The sequence below is a fragment of the Danio rerio genome, chromosome 22 (assembly GCF_052040795.2).
Source record: "Danio rerio strain M-AB ecotype USA chromosome 22, GRCz13ab, whole genome shotgun sequence".
NCBI lineage: Eukaryota > Metazoa > Chordata > Actinopteri > Cypriniformes > Danionidae > Danio > Danio rerio.
Genome location: NC_141042.1, coordinates 10611642 through 10631171, shown reverse-complemented (window position 1 = coordinate 10631171; position 19530 = coordinate 10611642). Strand labels below are relative to the sequence as shown.

The following is a 19530-nucleotide window of genomic DNA, read 5'->3' as shown; positions in this document are numbered from 1 at the left end:
TCTACATATATTGTTGAAATACTTAATTCCACGCGTGTTTAAGAAAAAAGGTCAGGAGAGGTTTTTCTTCAATGTCAAAAACCGTAACAATTTATTGGATACAAATGAATAATTCGATTCACAAAATTCTGCTATCCTCAATGCAATGCAAAAGGTACATTAAGGAGGTGCGCGACCCCTTTCTTTTCCTGACTTCAACTTGTATAGACAGCTGATATTAACAGGTGGGGTTTAGTGAAATTCATCATTTATCAATCATTGTTCAGTCCTCGATTGGCCGCACCCCAGACATAAGTCCTCTTATTCTATGAATTTTCTGCACAACAATAAAAGCATAAAACTTTTTGTACTCTGTGTTCAGTTTTAACACCTTTCTTCAGACAGGGAGTTTCTGCAGAGCTGAATTTAATGTTAAACCAGCATTTATGTACTTCTGCAAAAACGCTAGTTAATATGCACCGCATCCCACACACAACAGGAGGAGTTCAGTTAATATATGACCCTTACATGACCTATACAAATAATTGTTTGTTTCAAAGAAAAGAAGACAAAAAAAAATTGATTCCTATTTTCTAACAATATACACACAATATAAATCCCATATTTCTCTGAGCTTTTGCTTGTTTTGCTGTTAGCTTTAGCTCAATAGGACTGTCAGTGTTTATGCACATGTACAGTTGAGGTCAGAATTATTAGCCCCCCTGTTTATTTTTTCCCCTGTTTCCTGTTTAACATTGAGAAGATTTTCAACACATTTCTAAACATTATTGTTTTAATAACTCATCTCTAAATTTTTCCATGATGACAGTAATTAATATTTCACTAGATATTTTTCAAGACACTTCTATACAGCTTAAAGTGACATTTAAAGGCTTAACTAGGTTAATTAGGTTAACTAGGCAGGTTAGGGTAATTAAGCAAGTTATTGTATAACAATGGTTTTTTCTGTAGACTATCCAAAAGCTTAAAGGGGCTAATAATTTTGTCTCTTAAAATGGTGTTTAAAAAAATTAAAACTGCTTTTATTCTAGCCGGAATAAAACAAATAAGACTTTCTCCAGAAAAAAATATCAGACATACTGTAAAAATGTCCTTGCTCTGTTAAACATCATTTGGAAAATATAAAAAAAAGAAAAGAAAATTCAAAGAAGGGCAGATAATTCTGACTTCAACTGTGTCTATATTTGTCATAGGACTGTTTGGATATGCAAAAGACAAAGCAGTCAAATCTAATTTATTATATTGAGTCCTCCTTTTTTTATGTAACTGGTTCTTCCACAAAAAAAGTACCGCGATATGGTCATCTGAATTCCTTTGCCCTTTTCAGATTTTTAAGCACAGATCCAGACATAAGCACTGTGCTGAAATTAAATGGATGGTCTCATGTCATCATGTGATCATGTTGACACTGGAGTATATAATTTCCTTAGTCCCATTTGCTTTCTGTAAGAAAACACAAAATTCCATTGAGAAATGAGAAGAGAACACTTCTGGAGAATATCAGGGTGACTTTTCAGTGCAGGTATTGGAAATATCCCTGAGAGCAGATTTTCATCTTCAAGACTCATCGGATATCTCAATAAGTGACAAAAATGGCATTAAATGTAGAACGCAAGTGTTCTTATTCTTCTCTATAAATATTTGGAATAAATAATAATTATGATGTCATATAAATGCATTAAAGTTTGCTTTGGAACTGTTCCTCACACAAATCTATTACAATACATTGGAAGACTTGAAATATCACACAGTCATAAATAGTCATGGGACGAAAGCCATTTTTAAGGTTTACCATGGTTTGGAAAAGTAAAGGTTTTAAAACTGCAAATATTTTCTGTTATTTCTACAGTATATATATTTTTTTATTGTACACGTTTTTCTAATGACTTATTTAGTTTCATAGTATCTCCAGCAGAAAAGAAACCTCCACATCAAAGCTTCGGGTCAGCCCCTAATTTAGCAAACATTTGAAAAACAAATCTGCTATACACCAACATACATGCTTATAATAGACCTGAACAGTGCAGTGACTCAGATTATATCCAAAGAATGAAAAGATATCCAAAGATGCCTTTTCATGATGTAAAGAAATCTGTGTTATTGACACCAGTGAAGACAGCAGAAATCAATGATTCATTTGAATTATTTAGCCTAATGTGTTTACTGTTAGAAAATATAAAAAATGTTTCTTAAATTAAATTATATTGTGTTCAATGTGGAAAAAGGTTTTTTTTTATCCCAGACATTTAAAAATATATATTTTAGAGCTGTAATCATGATGCTGTGAAACCATTTAATTTTTTTCCGAGGTTATCATAAGTCAGAATCTTAAACCAGCCCATGCCTAGTCATAAATATCTATATGTTAATTTATATTAATGGTGTTAACAGTAGTGTTTCCGTCACTGGAGTTTGAGAGCTTGAGAGTCCTGGTTCTTTAATTAATCTTATTTATTTAACTGATTTAATTAATCTTTAATTATAATGATTCTAAATAGCAGGATATTCTTTTAAAAATTCTCAGTTTGTGTTCAATAGATGCTCCCAAAATGTAATGTTTTGATTGGATGTGATGATGGGCATGCATGTTAATGGCTTACATTTTTTGGTTTATTTTGAAGGTGAAATGTTGCTTCGGCATAATGTATCTCTATATCATCTGTCTGCTCAGTCTGGGCTGTTGTCAGTCTTTGCGTACTTGGTTTGGAACCATCAACTAAAGAGTTAAAAGAGTCAAACATTAACATCAATTGTTAGAACCCCAATGCAATAGTAATAATGCTTTTGTTTTGTTATAAAACATGAATATGAGTCGTACCTTTTTTTTCTTTGTGCTTTTTATATAAGAAGTACATTGCAGCAGCAAGTCCAGCCAGAACTAAAGCAGAAATTAAAAGAGGGAGGAAAATGGCAGCAGGTGGAGTTTCTAAAATAAAAAGAAAGCAGGTCACTTTGGATTTCCATCATTCATCTCGTTTACATAATATTTGAAGAAAAAGAGCAGGTCAGTAAATACGCAGTGATCACCACTGACATAACTTTACTTGTGTGGCAGGTCTGACTGATGTCCAGATGTGTGGTGCGGTTTGTGATGGTGTTGTTGATCACACAGCTGTAGGTGTTTTTATCCTGATATTCCACCTCCAGAGGTAGAGAGAGACTGATGCTGAGATCAGACACACTGATGCTGGACAATACACTGTTTCCTTTGTACCAGGAGAGACTCACAGCACTCACATTCACCACTGAACACAACACTGAACATCTGGAGTCTGGGGATGGTTTTTGACTGCTTAAGGTATTGTTGCTGATTACAGGAACAGGAAGAGGAGCTAGAAAACATAAAATACAAGATTTTATTATTTATAGCTCAAAGTAATGAAGCAAATCTACATTTAGGCAAATTTTATCTGTGCTACTTCTGACAGCAGGTAAAATGATTATATAATTGATATAGTAGAATATTTTTATTCTTTAAAGTTTCCACTTGCAGAATTTCTGCCAGAATGAACCAGAAAATACTATAAAATAATAAATCAGTGTGTCAGAGTGACACTGAACTCACCATAAACAGTAACACTGAATCTCTTATATGTAGTTCCTCCACTGGTAATGATGGTGAGTTTATAAAGTCCAGAGAGTTCAGTTGTGATGTCTGTGATGGTCAGAGATCCAGTTTGTCTGTCCATCTTCAGTCTGTCTCCAAATGTCTTATTGCTTTCAAACATGTCCATGCTCTGCTTATATATTTCAGCAATACGAGTCTCTTGAGGTCCAAACATCCACAGTATCTGATCAGTTTTCTGTACTTCAGTAACATCAGTGATTAAAGTGACAGAATCTCCCTCAGTCACTGATATTGACTTCACTTTATCCGCATCAGCACCAAACACACCTGAAACACATTCACGAAAAGATTTTAAAAGTATAACATATGATAGCGAGTTTGCTAATTAAATTTATTAGTAGATATTTCTGAAAAAATAAATAAATAAAAATAAGACTCTGAATGCTTCTTGTCCGAGAAATCAAACATTTGTCACTGTTTAAAATAAATTTTATTTTTTACTAATATTTTTATTACAAATTTTCACCACAAAAAATATAATAATTGACATAAATATTATGTTTCTTACACATACTGCTAATGTGCCGCAAAGTTGTGCCGGTGATACGCAATTATATTTAGGGGAAAAAAACATAAAAATTTAAGATACATTTTATAGTATATTGTATGAAAAAAAACAATAAAAGTAAAACCATTTTTAAAAATTATTATTATACATATATAAAATAAAAAAATACAAATTTGATAAAATATAGTAAATATATTTATAAAATAATACAAAATATGATTTAAAAAAAAATAACTTTAAATATGTTTACAATACGCTATAATAGATAGAAACAAAGCAGAATGAAGTAAATAATAAATAAAACAAGTATTTACAAACATTAATGTTTGATCAATAAAAGGTACAGTAATATAATGAGTAGGAAAATGTAAAAATGCTCTTAGTAAATTATTTTCCAAATTCTCTTTAGACTTGTTCGTAATATTGCTTTTTCACAAATTAAATTGAATCTTTATGAAATTATTTAATTAATCCCTTGTAAACCATTATCATATTTTGTGGTCTCTGGCATTAAAAAGATTAAAAATATTTTATTTAATTGTGATATTGTACACTAACATCATAGCATTTTTTTAATGTTCAAATTAATTTTTTTTCAGCGTGCTAGCTAGGCTATTCTTACCTTGAAAACATTTTCGAGATGGTTAGGCTAATATTTAGAAGTTCATTAAAGAAGAGTCTGCAGGCCTAAATTTGCATGCATGGAACACGAAAAAGAAAAGAAACAAAGAAACTAAAAACATTCAACTTTATTTAATAAAATAGCATTAACCGCCAATACAAATAGCAAATTACCTGTACAAACACTCATTGCAAAAGTTTAGTTGTGATTTATAGATATTTATTTTAGAAATAGTGTCATGTTTAGTGTTAAATGAGTGGTAAATTATGAGATATTGGTTACTTTGCGATCTAATATTAAGCAATATAAAGGATAAATTGAACTTTCAGTATTTGGAGACGGATAACTGAATACCTATTTATTCATTCCAATTCCAATACCAATTCCCACCAATCAACTCCACTGCTACGTATGTTGTTAAACCAGTCTTTTGCAGTTATCCTTATAATGCAGTCACACACTTAAAACGTGAGAAATTTCATGATGATTTTGGGTCATATGCTCCAACGTAGATCGTAGTGAGATTAAATGACTGTGAACATAACCACACTTGAAGAAGCTGCGATATTAATAAAAACGGCAAAAGTCGAAAAGACGTGGAACACTTACCTCGAATGAGCGACAGAAACAGGCATAACGTGGCTTTGCTAATAAAAATCTTCAACATTTTGCCGTAAAGATGATTAAATTGAACATGATGATGTAATCCGAGAACTGCCTGCGGAGGTAAAACTACAAGAGACGAAACACGGTTTTTTGATGCTTCCTAAATCCTTATCTAAAACTTTTTGCACATTTAGAAGCTTTAAATAAAGGCAATTATTAAAACTATTTTCGAGGTGCTGAAAACGTCCTCACAAACTCTGAAATCGACTGCTGAGAATAGTACAGAAAAACAAAGCACCGCCCTATACGCTAGATGCAAGAGCACGGGTATGGTTTGCTAGCAAACTGTGGGCTACTGTACTGGGAATCTTGACAACTAAAAATAACCTAATTGAATTAAAATGATCTGTCCTGTTGTAAAACTGACCATTTAACGTTTTAACAGTCTTCATTTTAGCTGGATAATTATAGCTGTGTTGGAATATAAAAATAAAACCATCTTAAAGTAAGTTGTATTTGGTGGGATAGTTGCTTGACAAGATCAGCTCACAACTTGTTATGAAACCAAAGTCACTATGATAGCAAGTTCTGTCATTATCAACAGAGCTCTGTGGAACTCTCGTTTCCCAATGATGTTTCTTTTTTTTTTTGTAAACACCCTAATTTGGATGAAATTACCATATCCTGAAGTACAGCTGCCCCCTGTTTTAGACTTCCAACAAGGTAGTATCTAGAGGGTAAAATAGAAAAAGCAGTACACTACAAATGCTGGTTATTTAAACAAAAATTGGGGTAAACTATATGGACTAACTCAAACATTAGGTTAATTTTGGTCCTGCTAATTTAATTTAAATCAGTTGGTAAAGTCCGTATTACACTCAGAATTAGGTTGTATTTAAAGGGGTGTTCATACTGTCATAAAACCTTTATAATCATGAAATAACACACGTCAAGAATGTGAATGAGATTTAATGCATGCATATAACAACTGTCATTAAGTGTCATTCGCTCAGTTATGAAATTTTAAATGCAAACATGACATTGTTATGACATAAACAAACACATCACACCCCGTTTTTGACTTTGTCACGACAACTTGACATTACCAAGACAGCAAAACTCGTCATAAATCTTTTATAATCATGATTGTCATGAATCAAAATGTCATTAAATAGTAATAACGCTCTTAAAAATAATTTTACAGCGTAATAATTAATTGAGACATTTTAATGAAAAATACAGTTATGATACAGTTATTTATAGTTTATTTGAAGATCATATAGTACAGAAATAGGGTCAAGCCATCAGCAGCACCTCATCCACTCTGCTCTGGTACCACACATGCACGCGCCACCACGCAACCATTTCTCATTGTTGTGCACATGGTTGCACATTCCACTGAAACAAACCACAGTTTGGTACATAACATATAGGTACAGTACCCTGAGTCCCTGACCTAGATTACATAAAGTTACTGCACTGCATTATTGAGGAGATTAAACTGGTTAAATCAGCTGCAAATAAAAAAGCAATATAAGCATTAATTTATAGGGCGTTTATTTGCTCACTCTGCAGTCTAAATTGAATTCTTGCACGTGCTTTGCTCTGCAGTGCACACTTCTTGATGTAAATGATAAACCCCTCTACAAGCATCACTGTGGTTTTTAGTTCTTCTCTGAATCTAAAGTCCATTCCTCTTCATTTCTACTTCACTGAAAAACCCAGGCCTATGATCTGACTCAGCCATCAGAGATCTCATTGTGATGTTTGTAGAGAAGTTGCAAAAGTTTGCACAGTTCACTCTTTAATATGCGCCCCTCCAGAAGACACTGAGAGAAAATAGATTATTAGATAAGTACTGAAATAGTAATCAACAGTGTGCAAAAATGAGATCAGATTAGCGCAGTCATACACCTAATTAGGTCACAGGGACTGAAGCGCCTGTCATGAGAACGTCTGTCGCATCACGTTAAGTGACCACCACTTCCTGTTGAAATGTACTGACGATCAATCGCAGGTCAAAACCAAAACGCAGCATCTATGCACTTGTGCTTCTTTCACACGTATACAAGTCAAGTTTAAATGTCAGCTGCTGTTACTTAGGACCACAAAAGCAAATGACAAAATGTGCAGCCTTATTAATCAAAACTATTCGCAGAAAGAGAGAATATTGTTTGTTTTGCAATCAGCTGAAAGAATAAAAATTGTAGGTGATGGAAAGGGTGGCAATGTGGTGGCACAGTGGGTAGCATGATCACCTCACAGCAAGATGGTCACTGGTTTGAGCCTTGGCTGGGTCAGTTGGCATTTCTGTGTGGAGTTTGCATGTTCTCCCCATATCGGCGTGGGTTTCTTTCGGGTTTTCCGAATAAATGTGATGGAAAGGTTAAAAAACGAATCATACGTAAAAGGGACAGTTCACCCAAAACTGAAAATTGTGTCATTGTTTACTCATCACTTGTTATAAACCTGTCTGACTTTCTTTCTTCTGTTGAACACAACATATATATATATATATATTGGGCTAGTGCGAGCCCTGGCTGGATCAGTTAGCATTTTGGAGTTTGCATGTTCTCTCCGTGTTGGCATGGGTTTCCTCCAGGTGCTCTGGTTTTTCGAACAAATCCAAGCACATGCGTTATAGATGAGTGGGTAAGCTAAACTGGCCGTATATGAGTGTGAATGAGAGTGTATGGAAGTTTCCCAGTGATTGGTTGCAACTGGAAGGGCATGCGCTGCATATAACATATGCTGGATAGGTTGGTGGTTTATTAATAAAGGGACTAAGCTTAAAAGAAAAAAAATTAATATATATAAATATATATTAGGGTTTTTAACCTTTATTATTCAGGACAGTAGTGATGAGACTGGAATACATGGGCAGCAGAGAGAGGGGGAAGAATCAGCAAAGGACCACAAGCCAGGAATCAAACTGCAGGAAAAATTAATTTATTTGTATTACTTTTGTGTCTTTATTTTTATTAGAAAAATGTTTAGACTAACAACAGATTAATCAATCTTTTTCTTTTGCATAATAGCACATGTTGACCTGACACACTTCCTCTTTTTTACTGTGCTGCATACTTTTAGAGGAACTGCTGACCAGAGGAAATAATTAAAGAATAAATTTAGGGTTGTTCCCGACTGCTGTCTAGACATGTCACAAGTTGTCTTGATGCTTGTAGAAGTTGTGAAATATATTAAAGATGCATGTAATTGTTCAGTTCTGGTATGCCTAGAAGGGTTGCAGAAAGAGGAAGTATGTCTAGGGGTACAAGAGCCAAAAGACTGTAGAATGACTGATAAGTGACGTTACACCAAAACTCCACCTTTTAATATCAGTTGTGTATATATGCTGGAGTCAGGAAATGCATAGTAGTTGCAAACCTCTTGAATGTAATTCTTGTATTGCATTGGGGTAACGTATCCCAGAGCTCTGTCATCGAATTATTCATTTGTATCTAATAAATTACTAATATTTTTGGCATTGAAGAAAACCCTCTTCAGAACTTTTCTTATTAAACACGCATGGAATTGGCTTGATATTCCAACAAAACTCAGGTCACCGTGAGCTAAAGCTAAAGATCTTTGCCCGAACTCGAAAAAACCCGGGTAATGAATAATCGATGCATTTCGATTAGCGCAATAAAGTAACCAAATCAAATAAATAATTTTAAAACACGTAAATGACTCATTCTTAATAAAAAGGCAAAAGAGCTGTGTGCATGTGCACATTTGAATAATGTTGGGCTGTAAACGGGTTCGGGCTTTTAAAAAGCTTTCAATTAAAAATGTACTTGTCAGGCTCTGGCCAAATCCTATCGGGCTCGGGCCCTGTCCACCCTAACTTTTATGGCCCAATTACAGCTCTACCCTGAGCACCTCAGTGCTATATGACAGCACACTTTACCAGTAGGCTATTGGCAAATACTAAATAAGATATTTTGAGTATCTCTTTTTTTAGTGTTCAGCAACAGAAAGAAACTTACAAAAGTAAGTTTACGAACCACATTAGGGAGAGTAAATAGTGAGTAAATGGTTTTGGGTGAACTATTCCTTAAATGGTCATTTAGTGATATTGCAGGTGAAGCTGGTTTTCCCATTAGAGAGTAGTTTAATGCTAACAGAACTGCTTACTGTAAATGTGTTGTGTCAACAGAGTGTTTTATTAACAGCTTTAAATCAACGAAGAGAGTTTATTGTCACTGTTATAAATATAAAACTAGATAACATCAAAACATGTACTGAAATACAGGGGCATCGTTGGGGGGGGGGGGGGGGGGGTTGCTAAGGGTCTATACATTTAGGGGGGCCACAGTGATATGCTTCAGCAATCCCCCCCCAATAGCACTTCAAGTGTCCAGAAAAGCGCTATATAAAAGTAAGGAATTATTTTTACTATTATTACTTAAATTTATATCACCCAGACAGACAATAGGCCCAAATAAAAAGTAGCAGAAGACATTAAAATATAACGTTTACAAAGAGCGGCAGTCACATATTGATTAAAAAAAGAGATGCATTTCACAAAACCCCAATTTTTCGCACTTTGGGTTCTGGTAGGCCACCATTTCCTGCAGATCACAGAGATACTTTACTTTTCTACAGTACACTGTAAAACCCAAAAAATTAAGGCAGCCCAAACCATTTGAAGAAATCGATTGCTACAAACTATTTGAGTTAAGGAACTAATCTATATGAGTACTGTGAACTTAAGTTGAAGTAATGCAGTATTTAATTAATTCATTACCTACAACACTGAGTTCAAAACTCTTTTAAAATGAGTGGAATTAACTTTCAATAAATGTTTTGTTAACTACACTCATTTCATTTAATAGAGTTGACTGTTGGGTTTTACAGTATACCTATAGATTTACACTGAACAATGTTTGTCTACTGAGCTTCCAAAATATCTTTTGTCCTTCAAAAGTCCCTTTTTCCCTTTGTCTGTAGTCATCATTATGAATCAGACCGACCAACACTAAACAAAGAGATCAGCAAAAGGAAAGAGCTTCCTTGTTTTAGCTTCATGTTTTGCCTACGCTATCGGTTGGGTCATGTTGCCAAGCTACGACTCCCAGATGGCAAATGATATCTATGTCAACCGTGTTTTGTTTGCATAGCGTGTGAGTAACAGCATCACACAAAGGTCGGGGAGTTTTGCATTTTACCTGACATTTTCAGGGAGACCCTCTGAGTTTACCACCGCTTAAACACTCATTTCTAATGATAAGCATTTTCAGTAATGGAGAGCATCCATTACACTCTATCCTGTTTAATGAAGGTCTAAAGGAGGAGCGTGGTGTTTATACTGTAACTTGATCTGTTGTTTTCAGTAAGCATGAGCTGCTATAACACTCACAGACAGTATGACTAGGCTTGTTGTGCTTTATAAAGTGGGATTCCCTGATGTTTCCGACGTTAAGCACCAGGACTACTGTGTAAGAAGCAATTGAGAACATTATGAAATAGAGGAAGGGTTAAAAGTCATAAACAAGTTCCTCATTTTAAGACCTCCCTATTTATTTTTAAACACAGTTAACTTCCTTTATTATAACGGATCTGTTTGTTTGATATCATGTTTCCTTTATTGAAAATGAAAGCTGGGAAACCTTTTTGGTACAGGACAAAGCTGCAAATCTGTACGTGTGCGTCAATAGAAAGCTCGTATTTTTATCTTGGTCTGTCACTGTTTCACTTGCCAAACCGCATCCTGTGTCAGAGGTCTCAAAGCAGACCATTGTTGAGCGGTAGATTTTTCTTAAAAAAAAACCCAACTTCCTGTGCCAACGAAGTGCGATTTACCATGTTTGTCCTTTCCTCTACAAATATTGACTCTAGGTCTCTGTTCAAAGAAAGCACACCTATAACTGCGGGAGCTACGTGGTTTGTTATTGCCTGGAGAGAGATACAGGAAGGATTTTCAAAAGGATCCATTTTCTTTTTCTGTACCCTCCCCCTCCCATACTGTACAGTGTTTCCTAAACACAGGGGAAGATGGAGCTGGGGGATTTCCATGGAAAAATGTCTAGCTGCTTCTTCTGAAATTACAGTAAGCAAAACATGTAGGGTTGTGATGTAAGCTACAAAAACTCAAGGAAATGTATAAGAACGTTAATATATCCATTATACATTTTTTTAAAGTCATTTTAAAATTCCTGTTTCTTTAAATATCAAATTATTCATGAAGTTTCTTTACAAACACATTAATAAAGAAAAAATAAACTGTATGAATGCAATTAAAAAGCTCCCTTACAGGTCAACACAGCCATTTTATCAAGTTGTGTTTGTGCATCTTTCAAAACAAGCATTTTGTCAATGCTTCCCGGTTGCCATGGAGCTCCTTTCTCATTCATTAGCAGGAAAGCTAGTTAAGCGTTAGCATTGAAACTATTTTACCAAAGATAATATAGCACATTTATGTGATACATAAGCTGTTTGTTTTAAAGACAGATTATAGGCTCCGTTTTGTTAAAAATATAAATACAGTGAAGATGATGCCGCTCATATGTGCAGCATGACGCCTCAACATTTCTACTGTCTGTTAAGTTGTTAATATCAATATGAAAATAGGCAGTTCCTTATATCATGTTTTCATTTTATTGTTAAGATAGCGAAACAATGTAGCCAGGGTGATGTAAATAAGATTATAAACTACACTGTTTCCTTTGAAGATTTACCGACATGTCCTCGGGAGTCTGTTTTCCTTTCCAAACTTGCGAAGTCTGAACTTATAAGGAGAGGATGCAGGACTGAACTGTGTGTTAGGCTACTTAATATTGAGGAAAAGCCCCAATCAGAGAGGCGAATGTCTGCAGTCCCGCCTCCATTTTCAGATGTCTCCGTTTTCCCCCATTCACACTAAGACGGAGCATCAGTGTTTTAGAATGAAAATGGCCTCTTCAGCATTTCCAAAACGCTCTGTTTTTGGCGCTGGAAAACTCCGGCGTAGTGTGGACGGATGGCGTAACAGTAGCAAAACTTGTGCGTTTTCAAACTAAAACGCATTAGTGTAAACGGCGCCTAAGACACACCTGGGCTAGCCAATCAAGCATTTACTAGGCTTTCTAGAAACATACTTGCAGATGTGTTAAGGCAAGTTGGATCTAAAATCTGCAGGACACTGGACCCCCAGGACCAAGTTTGAAAGCCCCAGGCATAATATATTTGGGCAAGTTGTATGAGTTGCTATTGCCCTAACCTTGGGACGCTATTTATTTTCCCGCTGCATAAACTGTGATCTCTTCTGGTAAAGAACGCAGTGACGTCATGTTCTAATAACGTTCCAGTTTACAATGTGACACGTCTGCCCCCTTGTGGTCATATGTTAATCATTATCTCACTAAATTATGTATATAATGGGCTCTATGCACAGCTAGTTGTGCCAACAATAAACTTCTGGTGAAAGCTTAATGTATTATCAATTTCACAAGGTTGTTCTTACAGCATCGATGTTGTAATGTAATTACAATACATTCAGTTAAATAGACTTAAGCATTCATTTAGTTGTTCAAGGGCAAAATGAGATGAAAGTCTGTTAACCGCTAGCGCCGTCAGTAGAAACAAGCTAACGCAGAAATTCCATTGAAAATACTGGGGTAAAATAAACGGTCGTATTTTAAAGACATGGTGGGGGGAAATTGACTTTAATGCTGTGCTTCTTATCTGACCCACTTCATATCGTATATCTAACAGGCAGTGAAGATTGCTGATTTTTAAAGAAATCGGATAAACGTGACAGTTCTGTAATGGAAAGACAGTTCACTGGAAGCCCTTGGGCTGTCTGGCTGAAAATTAAAAGTCTGTGTGCATATGGGCCATTATTTCAAGTTGTTCTGACACCTAGTGGGGTTTGTGCTTCTTTCAAAACAAGCATTTTGACGATGCTCACCGCCTGCCATGGAGTTCCTAAACAATCTCTTTAGGAGAAAAGCTAACCCTGCTGAAAAATCCAGCTTAAGGCTGGTTGGCTGGTTTTAGCTGGTCGACCAGGCTGGTTTTAGAGGGGTTTTGGCCACTTCCAGGCTGGTTTCCAGCCATTTGCAGCCTGCTCTTAGCTGGTCAGGCTGGGAGATGACCAGCTAAAACCAGCTTGACCAGCCTAGCCAAGCTGGGCGTCCAGCCAAAACCAGCTATATCCAGCTTAAACTAGGCTGGTCAAGCTGGATTTGGCTGGTCATTTCCCAGCCTGACCAGCTAAGACCATGCTGGAAAGGGCTGGAAACCAGCCTGGAAATGGCCAAAACCCCTCTAAAACCAGGCTGGTCAACCAGCTAAAACCAGCCAACCAGCCTAGGCTGGTTTAAGCTGTTTTTTTAGCAGGGAAGTAAGCGTTAGCATTTAAACTATTTTACAAAAGATAATATAGCACATCTATGTGTGCATTAAAGACACATTACAAAGTGTAGCATAGTACTTTCATGCAAGTTGTGGTTGCCATTATTCTAACCTTGGGAAGCTCTTTGTTTTCCCGTCGCATAAACTGCGATTTCTTCTAAAAAAAGAACGCAGTGACATCACGATGCAATAACGTTTCACAGATTCAAATTTGTAATTTACACGCGTCTGCCCCCTTGTGGTCATATGCTATTCTATATCTCACTAAAATATGTGTATGATAAAGTAACTGCAGCTAAGGATAAAAAAATCAATCAATTATAGGTTAAAAAATAAATATCCTATGTACATTATATGTTTTTTATCTTTAAAATGTCATAATTTACATGACCTTCTCCAGTATTATTATTTTTTAAAATAACATAGCAAGTTAATATCTATATTGTCTTTGTTTCGAGTTGTCATTCATATTTGTCACATTTTATTTATGATTATGTAATGTAATTTAATGTGTATTTGTATAGCGCATTTATTGTGTATGGCCGTACACCCAAAGCGCTTCACAATCATTAGGGAGGTCTCTACTCACCACCAGTGTGCAGCATCCACTTGGATGATGCGACGGCAGCCACAGGACAACGACGCCAGTGCGCTCACCACACACCAGCTATTGGTGGAGTCGAGAGACAGTGATAGAGCCAATTCGATGGATGGGGATGATTGGGAGGCCATGATCGTAAGGGCCGATTGAGGGACTTTGTCTTGGACACCGGGGTTACACCTCTTTCACGAGAAGTGCCTTGGGATTTTTAATGACCACAGAGAATCAGGACCTCGGTTTAACATCTCATCCGAAAGATGGTGCCCTCTTACAGCATTGTGTCCCCATCACTTTTTGCTGGGGCATTAGGACTCACACAGACCACATGTTGAGCACCCCCTGCTGGCCTCTCTAACACCACTTCCAACAGCAACCTAGTTTTTCCCATGTGGTCTCTCATCCAGGCACTACTTACCAGGATCAGCCCTGCTTAGCTTCAGTGAGTAACCGGTCTTGGGCTGCAGGATGATATGGCTGTGGCACCATGTCCTTTCAGTGAATCTGGAAGTTTAATGCTAATTAACATTACTTATTATATTGACTGTATAAACATGTTTAATAGTGGATATAAATATAAAAATGTTTAGCAAAATGAGTCAAACCTCTGTAAGTTGATCAGATAGCATTTAAACTTTTTCATTTGGTAAAAAATAAGTGTGTAGTTTACTTTTAATAAAATATTTAAACTGGGAATGCATCATTTGAAAAACGAAACTAAAACAGACTTGAACTTTGATGCCACCTGGTGGAACAAAATTGGACAACTAGTGGATGTGATTTTAATTCATTCATTAATTTTCTTGTCAGCTTAGTCCCTTTATTAATCCGGGGTCGCCACAGCGGAATGAACCACCAACTTATCCAGCACATTTTTATGCAGCGGATGCCCTTCCAGCCGCAACCCATCTCTTGGAAACATCCACACACACTCATACACTACTGACAATTTAGCTTACCCAATTCACATGTAAGGCATGTCTTTGGACTGTGGGGGAAACCGGAGCACCCGGAGGAAACCCACGTAAACGCTGGGAGAACATGCAAACTCCACACAGAAACGCCAACTGAGCCGAGAATCGAACCAGCGACCTTCTTGCTGTGAGGCGACAGCACTACCTACTGCGCCACTGCATCGTCTGTGATTTCAATTTTTGGAATAATTTCAAAAATAGAGCTAAAATATAAACAAAGGTAATATTAGTAATCTCTACTTTACACTCAAGATGTAAAATATATAAACAAGGAAAGACTGAACAAACATCCTGCCAGAGGGTGACCTAAATACTGTTTTCTGAGCAGTGCTTAATCAGAATGAAGGAAAATACAAGTTCAGACAAGAAACTAGGACACTTTAATGATGCAATAATGAATGATTTCTCAGCATGAGCAGATACTGTCAAGTAAATAAACTTAATGTTTAAGACTAGAGGACGTGTCTATTCCCTACAAAAAATATGCTTATTCATGTATGCTGTTTACATGCATATTAAAACTTATGAACTACAAAAATGGACTTTCAATCTGTTTTTCCCAGATAGTTGCGGTAAAATTGGAAACATAGGTGTAAAGTAGTTGCTAGCTACAGTATTTATATATTATGAGTGCGTGCAAAGGAAATCTTTAATATCTGAAGAATATGTTCTTTATTTACATGTGGAAACTCAAATTATTGGACACAATGGGACACTTCACTCTCACTGTAAAAGAAAAATCATAGCTATATTTGACAGTTGTAAAATATTTGGCTACTAGGCTACCAGTTTTTATTTCTATTAGTTATTTTAGTGTGAGTGTTTAAGAAGTGGAGGCCTATTCACCTTTATTTTCAGCTACCATCCACAAAGTCTGTTCTTGTTTTATATAGTTAAATAAATTTAAATCAATAAAATAAATTTAAATCAATAAAAATAAATTAAAAGTGTATTTAACTTGAGCTCATTCAAATGCAGAGCAGCTAAACTAGTCAGGGATTCAAACATAATAAGTAAGATAAACTGATACTAACTGTTATACCTCGTACAGTGAACACAATAATTAAACAGAATATTAAATTAAAAAGCGATTGTTGTTTCTTCTAACACAAACTAATAATTCCTTGTTTATGTGTGAACTACATTTGGCTGAAGAATAGAAAGAAAAAAACTACATGTGGCGCTGTTTTGATTTTTTCGGCTCGCGTTGATGACGTCACCACCGGCGCCTTCAGTTGTCTGTTGTGTTCCGAGCTGAGGTAAGCGACAGTTCACAGAGCTTTGTGTTTTACACAATTAATGAACATTAACATTTACACTGTCGTTGCTGGATTATTTCAATATTGCTGATGTTGTTTGTTCGTCTCTTCAAGCTTCTGCTGACTGAATACACATTTAGCATAGCAGACAACGACGTAAGGAAAAAATGTCAAATTTCTTACGACCTAAACAATTTAACGTGTGTTTTTGTTAGTTTTGGGTCAGATTGGCCTGATGTTTTATTAATAGAAATGCGCATTAGGGAATATTTTCATTTTATTTCACTGATGTTAAAACCAAACTGACTCACAGACAATATGAATACTTGTAATAAGTGAATTTATGTAAAAATATATAGACTCAAGCAACAGACTTGATATAACAGGCTTGTGTTTATGAACGAATCAGTGTGATAACATCTATTGCTGTGGTTTTGTCAGTTCTGCTTCTTGTATCACACATCGGTTCTCTTCAGTGAAGCTCCTCACACAATATTTGACCAATAAATGCTGGATTGTTGTCCCCAGATGACAAGTGAAGAAGAGTCTGTAAAAAGAACACCACCAACATGGATGGTCCAGAATCCTGCAGAATAAAACATGAAGATGCTGAAGAACTAATAGGTTGGTGTTTATACTTGGTTCTTTATTATAACATTTTAGAGCTTTAATTTCTTTCTTGAAGCAATTCTTGCAGACAGCACTGCATAATTAAGCTCACAATATGCACAAAATTAATGCTTATTTAAGGTACTGACGTGATGTCAAATGCTGAGTAAGGGATAAAGTACATTCATGCAGATGTTATCACAGAATAAAGCCTGACATGCTTGAACATCTAGAACAACCTAGATGTAAATCAAACTCGATTTCTGGAGGGCCGCAGGCTCTGCACAGCTTTGCTCCAACCCTAATCAAATACATCTGATCCAACTACTCAGAATGTTCAGGACTACTAGAGACTGTTAAGCAGGTGTGAGTTGGAACTGGTTGAAGCTAAGCTATGCAGAGCTGCTGCCCTGCAGGAATGAAGTTTGAGACCATTGATGTAAATGATTTATTGCATAACATCCACATAAGACACCTGAAAAATCAAACAGTTTAAAGTTTGTACTTTTGTTTTGATCTTTGATAATATTACAGAACTTTCAGCTATCCTTTAGATAGCCTTGCAGTTTTTAATAATCATACAATACATTAACATGGGAAAATCAAACGTTTTTGAAAGGTTTCACTTTCGTTTTAGACCTGATGAAGGAGAACAGGCAGACTGGAGAACTCCTTGAAGCAGTAGAGAAACATCAGGACACACATGGACAAAAATCCACGAGTCCCTCTTTCCAAAGCAGACCTGAAGTACACTTCACATGCCCTCAGTGTGGAAAGAGTTTCTCATGTGATCAAAGTCTCAATCTTCACATGAAGTTTCATCGGGGAACAAAGCCATATGCATGTGATCAATGCGATAAGATATTCACACTAAAAACAAACCTTAATGAACACATGAAAATCCACACTGTAGAGATGCTGTACACATGTGGTCAATGCAGGACGATATTCACAGATGAAGGAAACCTTAATGAACACATGAAATCCCATGTTGTAGAGATGCCATTCACGTGTGGTCATTGCGGCAAAAGATTCACATATAAGGGAAACTTTAATGAACACATGAAAATCCACACTGGAGAGAGGCCTTATGCATGTGATCAATGCGGGAAGAGATTCACACATAAAGGAAATCTCAATAAACATTTAATAGTCCACACAGGAGAGAAGCCGTACTCCTGTGATCAGTGCGGGAAGAAATTTAAACTCAAGCACATCCTCAATGACCACATGAAGATCCACACCGGAGAGATGCCGTATATGTGTGATCAGTGCGGGACGAGTTTCAGAAAGTTGGACACGTTTAGGTTACATCTGCGATATCATTCTGGAGTTAGACCGTTTTCTTGCGATCAGTGTGGTAAACATTTCTTTACATCCGTTGCACTTAAGTATCACGTTAAAGTTCATGCAAAGGTGAAGCCTCATGTTTGCTCTTTGTGTGGAAAGAGTTTTATGGAATTGAGCGGTTTAAAGAAACACCAGAAAAGACACAGCGGTGTGAAGAACCATGTGTGTTTCGCGTGTGGGAATACCTTTTTTGATGGCGCCCAACTGAAGCGGCACCAGAGAGTTCACACTGGAGAGAAACCATACGACTGTCCACACTGTGACAAGAGATTCAGTCAGCCAGGACATCTGAAAACGCATGAGAAGATCCACTCTGGAGAAAAGTGACACGTGTGTGATCAGTGCGGGAAGAGTTTTAAACGTAAAGGACACCTTAGGGATCACATGAAAATCCATGTGAAAGTGAAAGTGCATCCCTGTCCTGCATGTGGGAAAAAATTTGCTTACTTAAATTCTCTGAACAATCATACAAAAAACAAATGTCTAAAATCACAGTAAGTTGTTCCACTCTAGTCTTTTGAAATGTGAAGTTCAGATCAGTTCAAATTTTTTATTCCTCCTAAAAGGTGTAATATGCTTTATTATAATGCTTTATGGACTCTTAGTCTAATTATACCATGATTGTGACTTTATCAGCTGTAATATATGAAGTTTAACAATAAATGTTAATGTTTAATTAGTGCCATGTGTTTTGATTATTTCTTAGAGCATGTATATATATATATATATATATGATATATGAGCATATATATATGATGAGTTCAGATGCAAAAACCTCGAAGTGCCGTCTGACATTTCCATTGGAAATGAGCATTTATCTCAGACTCCTATGTTTATGTTGAGTTGTTTAATTTGAAAAACCTTTAAAAGAGTGTATTCTTTGCCGTAAGCTTGATGTTACTGAACCTAAACACAGGTGCCTCATAAAAATGCTCTGTTTTTGAAGGAAATTTCAAACGGCTTCTTCATATATTAATTCATTTATTTATTTTCTTTTCTGCTTAGTCCCTTTATTATTCAGGGGTTGCCACAGTGGAAT

General features: G+C 36.1%; 2 protein-coding genes across 4 annotated transcripts; one reads left to right on the top strand and one right to left on the bottom strand.

Annotated features, from left to right (window-relative positions):
• Nucleotides 1-70: 70 nt before the first annotated feature.
• Nucleotides 71-5695, bottom strand: si:ch211-222k6.3. Of its 2 annotated transcripts, none has more exons than XR_015520973.1 (6): nucleotides 5368-5695; nucleotides 3566-3895; nucleotides 3040-3332; nucleotides 2819-2926; nucleotides 2601-2716; nucleotides 71-1443 (listed from the first exon to the last, which is right to left on the bottom strand). XR_015520973.1 is itself a non-coding variant. In NM_001083059.2 (6 exon segments), coding segments are annotated over 6 exon segments (954 nt in total). In that variant the 5' UTR covers nucleotides 5426-5695; the 3' UTR covers nucleotides 1261-1389.
• Nucleotides 5696-16492: 10797 nt separating this feature from the next.
• si:ch211-222k6.2 lies at nucleotides 16493-19169 on the top strand. Of its 2 annotated transcripts, none has more exon segments than NM_001386816.1 (3): nucleotides 16493-16532; nucleotides 17061-17156; nucleotides 17779-19169. In NM_001386816.1, coding segments are annotated over 2 exon segments (1095 nt in total). In that variant the 5' UTR covers nucleotides 16493-16532; nucleotides 17061-17101; the 3' UTR covers nucleotides 18819-19169.
• The last annotated feature ends 361 nt before the right edge of the window (nucleotides 19170-19530 follow it).

Excerpts from the sequence above, each read along its gene's own strand:
- si:ch211-222k6.2 (XM_087302777.1), top strand. The coding sequence starts at position 17,102 with ATGGATGGTCCAGAATCCTGCAGAATAAAACATGAAGATGCTGAAGAA. Across the intron at positions 17,157-17,778 it reads AGATGCTGAAGAACTAATAG|ACCTGATGAAGGAGAACAGG; the intron begins GTTGGTGTTTAT and ends CTTTCGTTTTAG.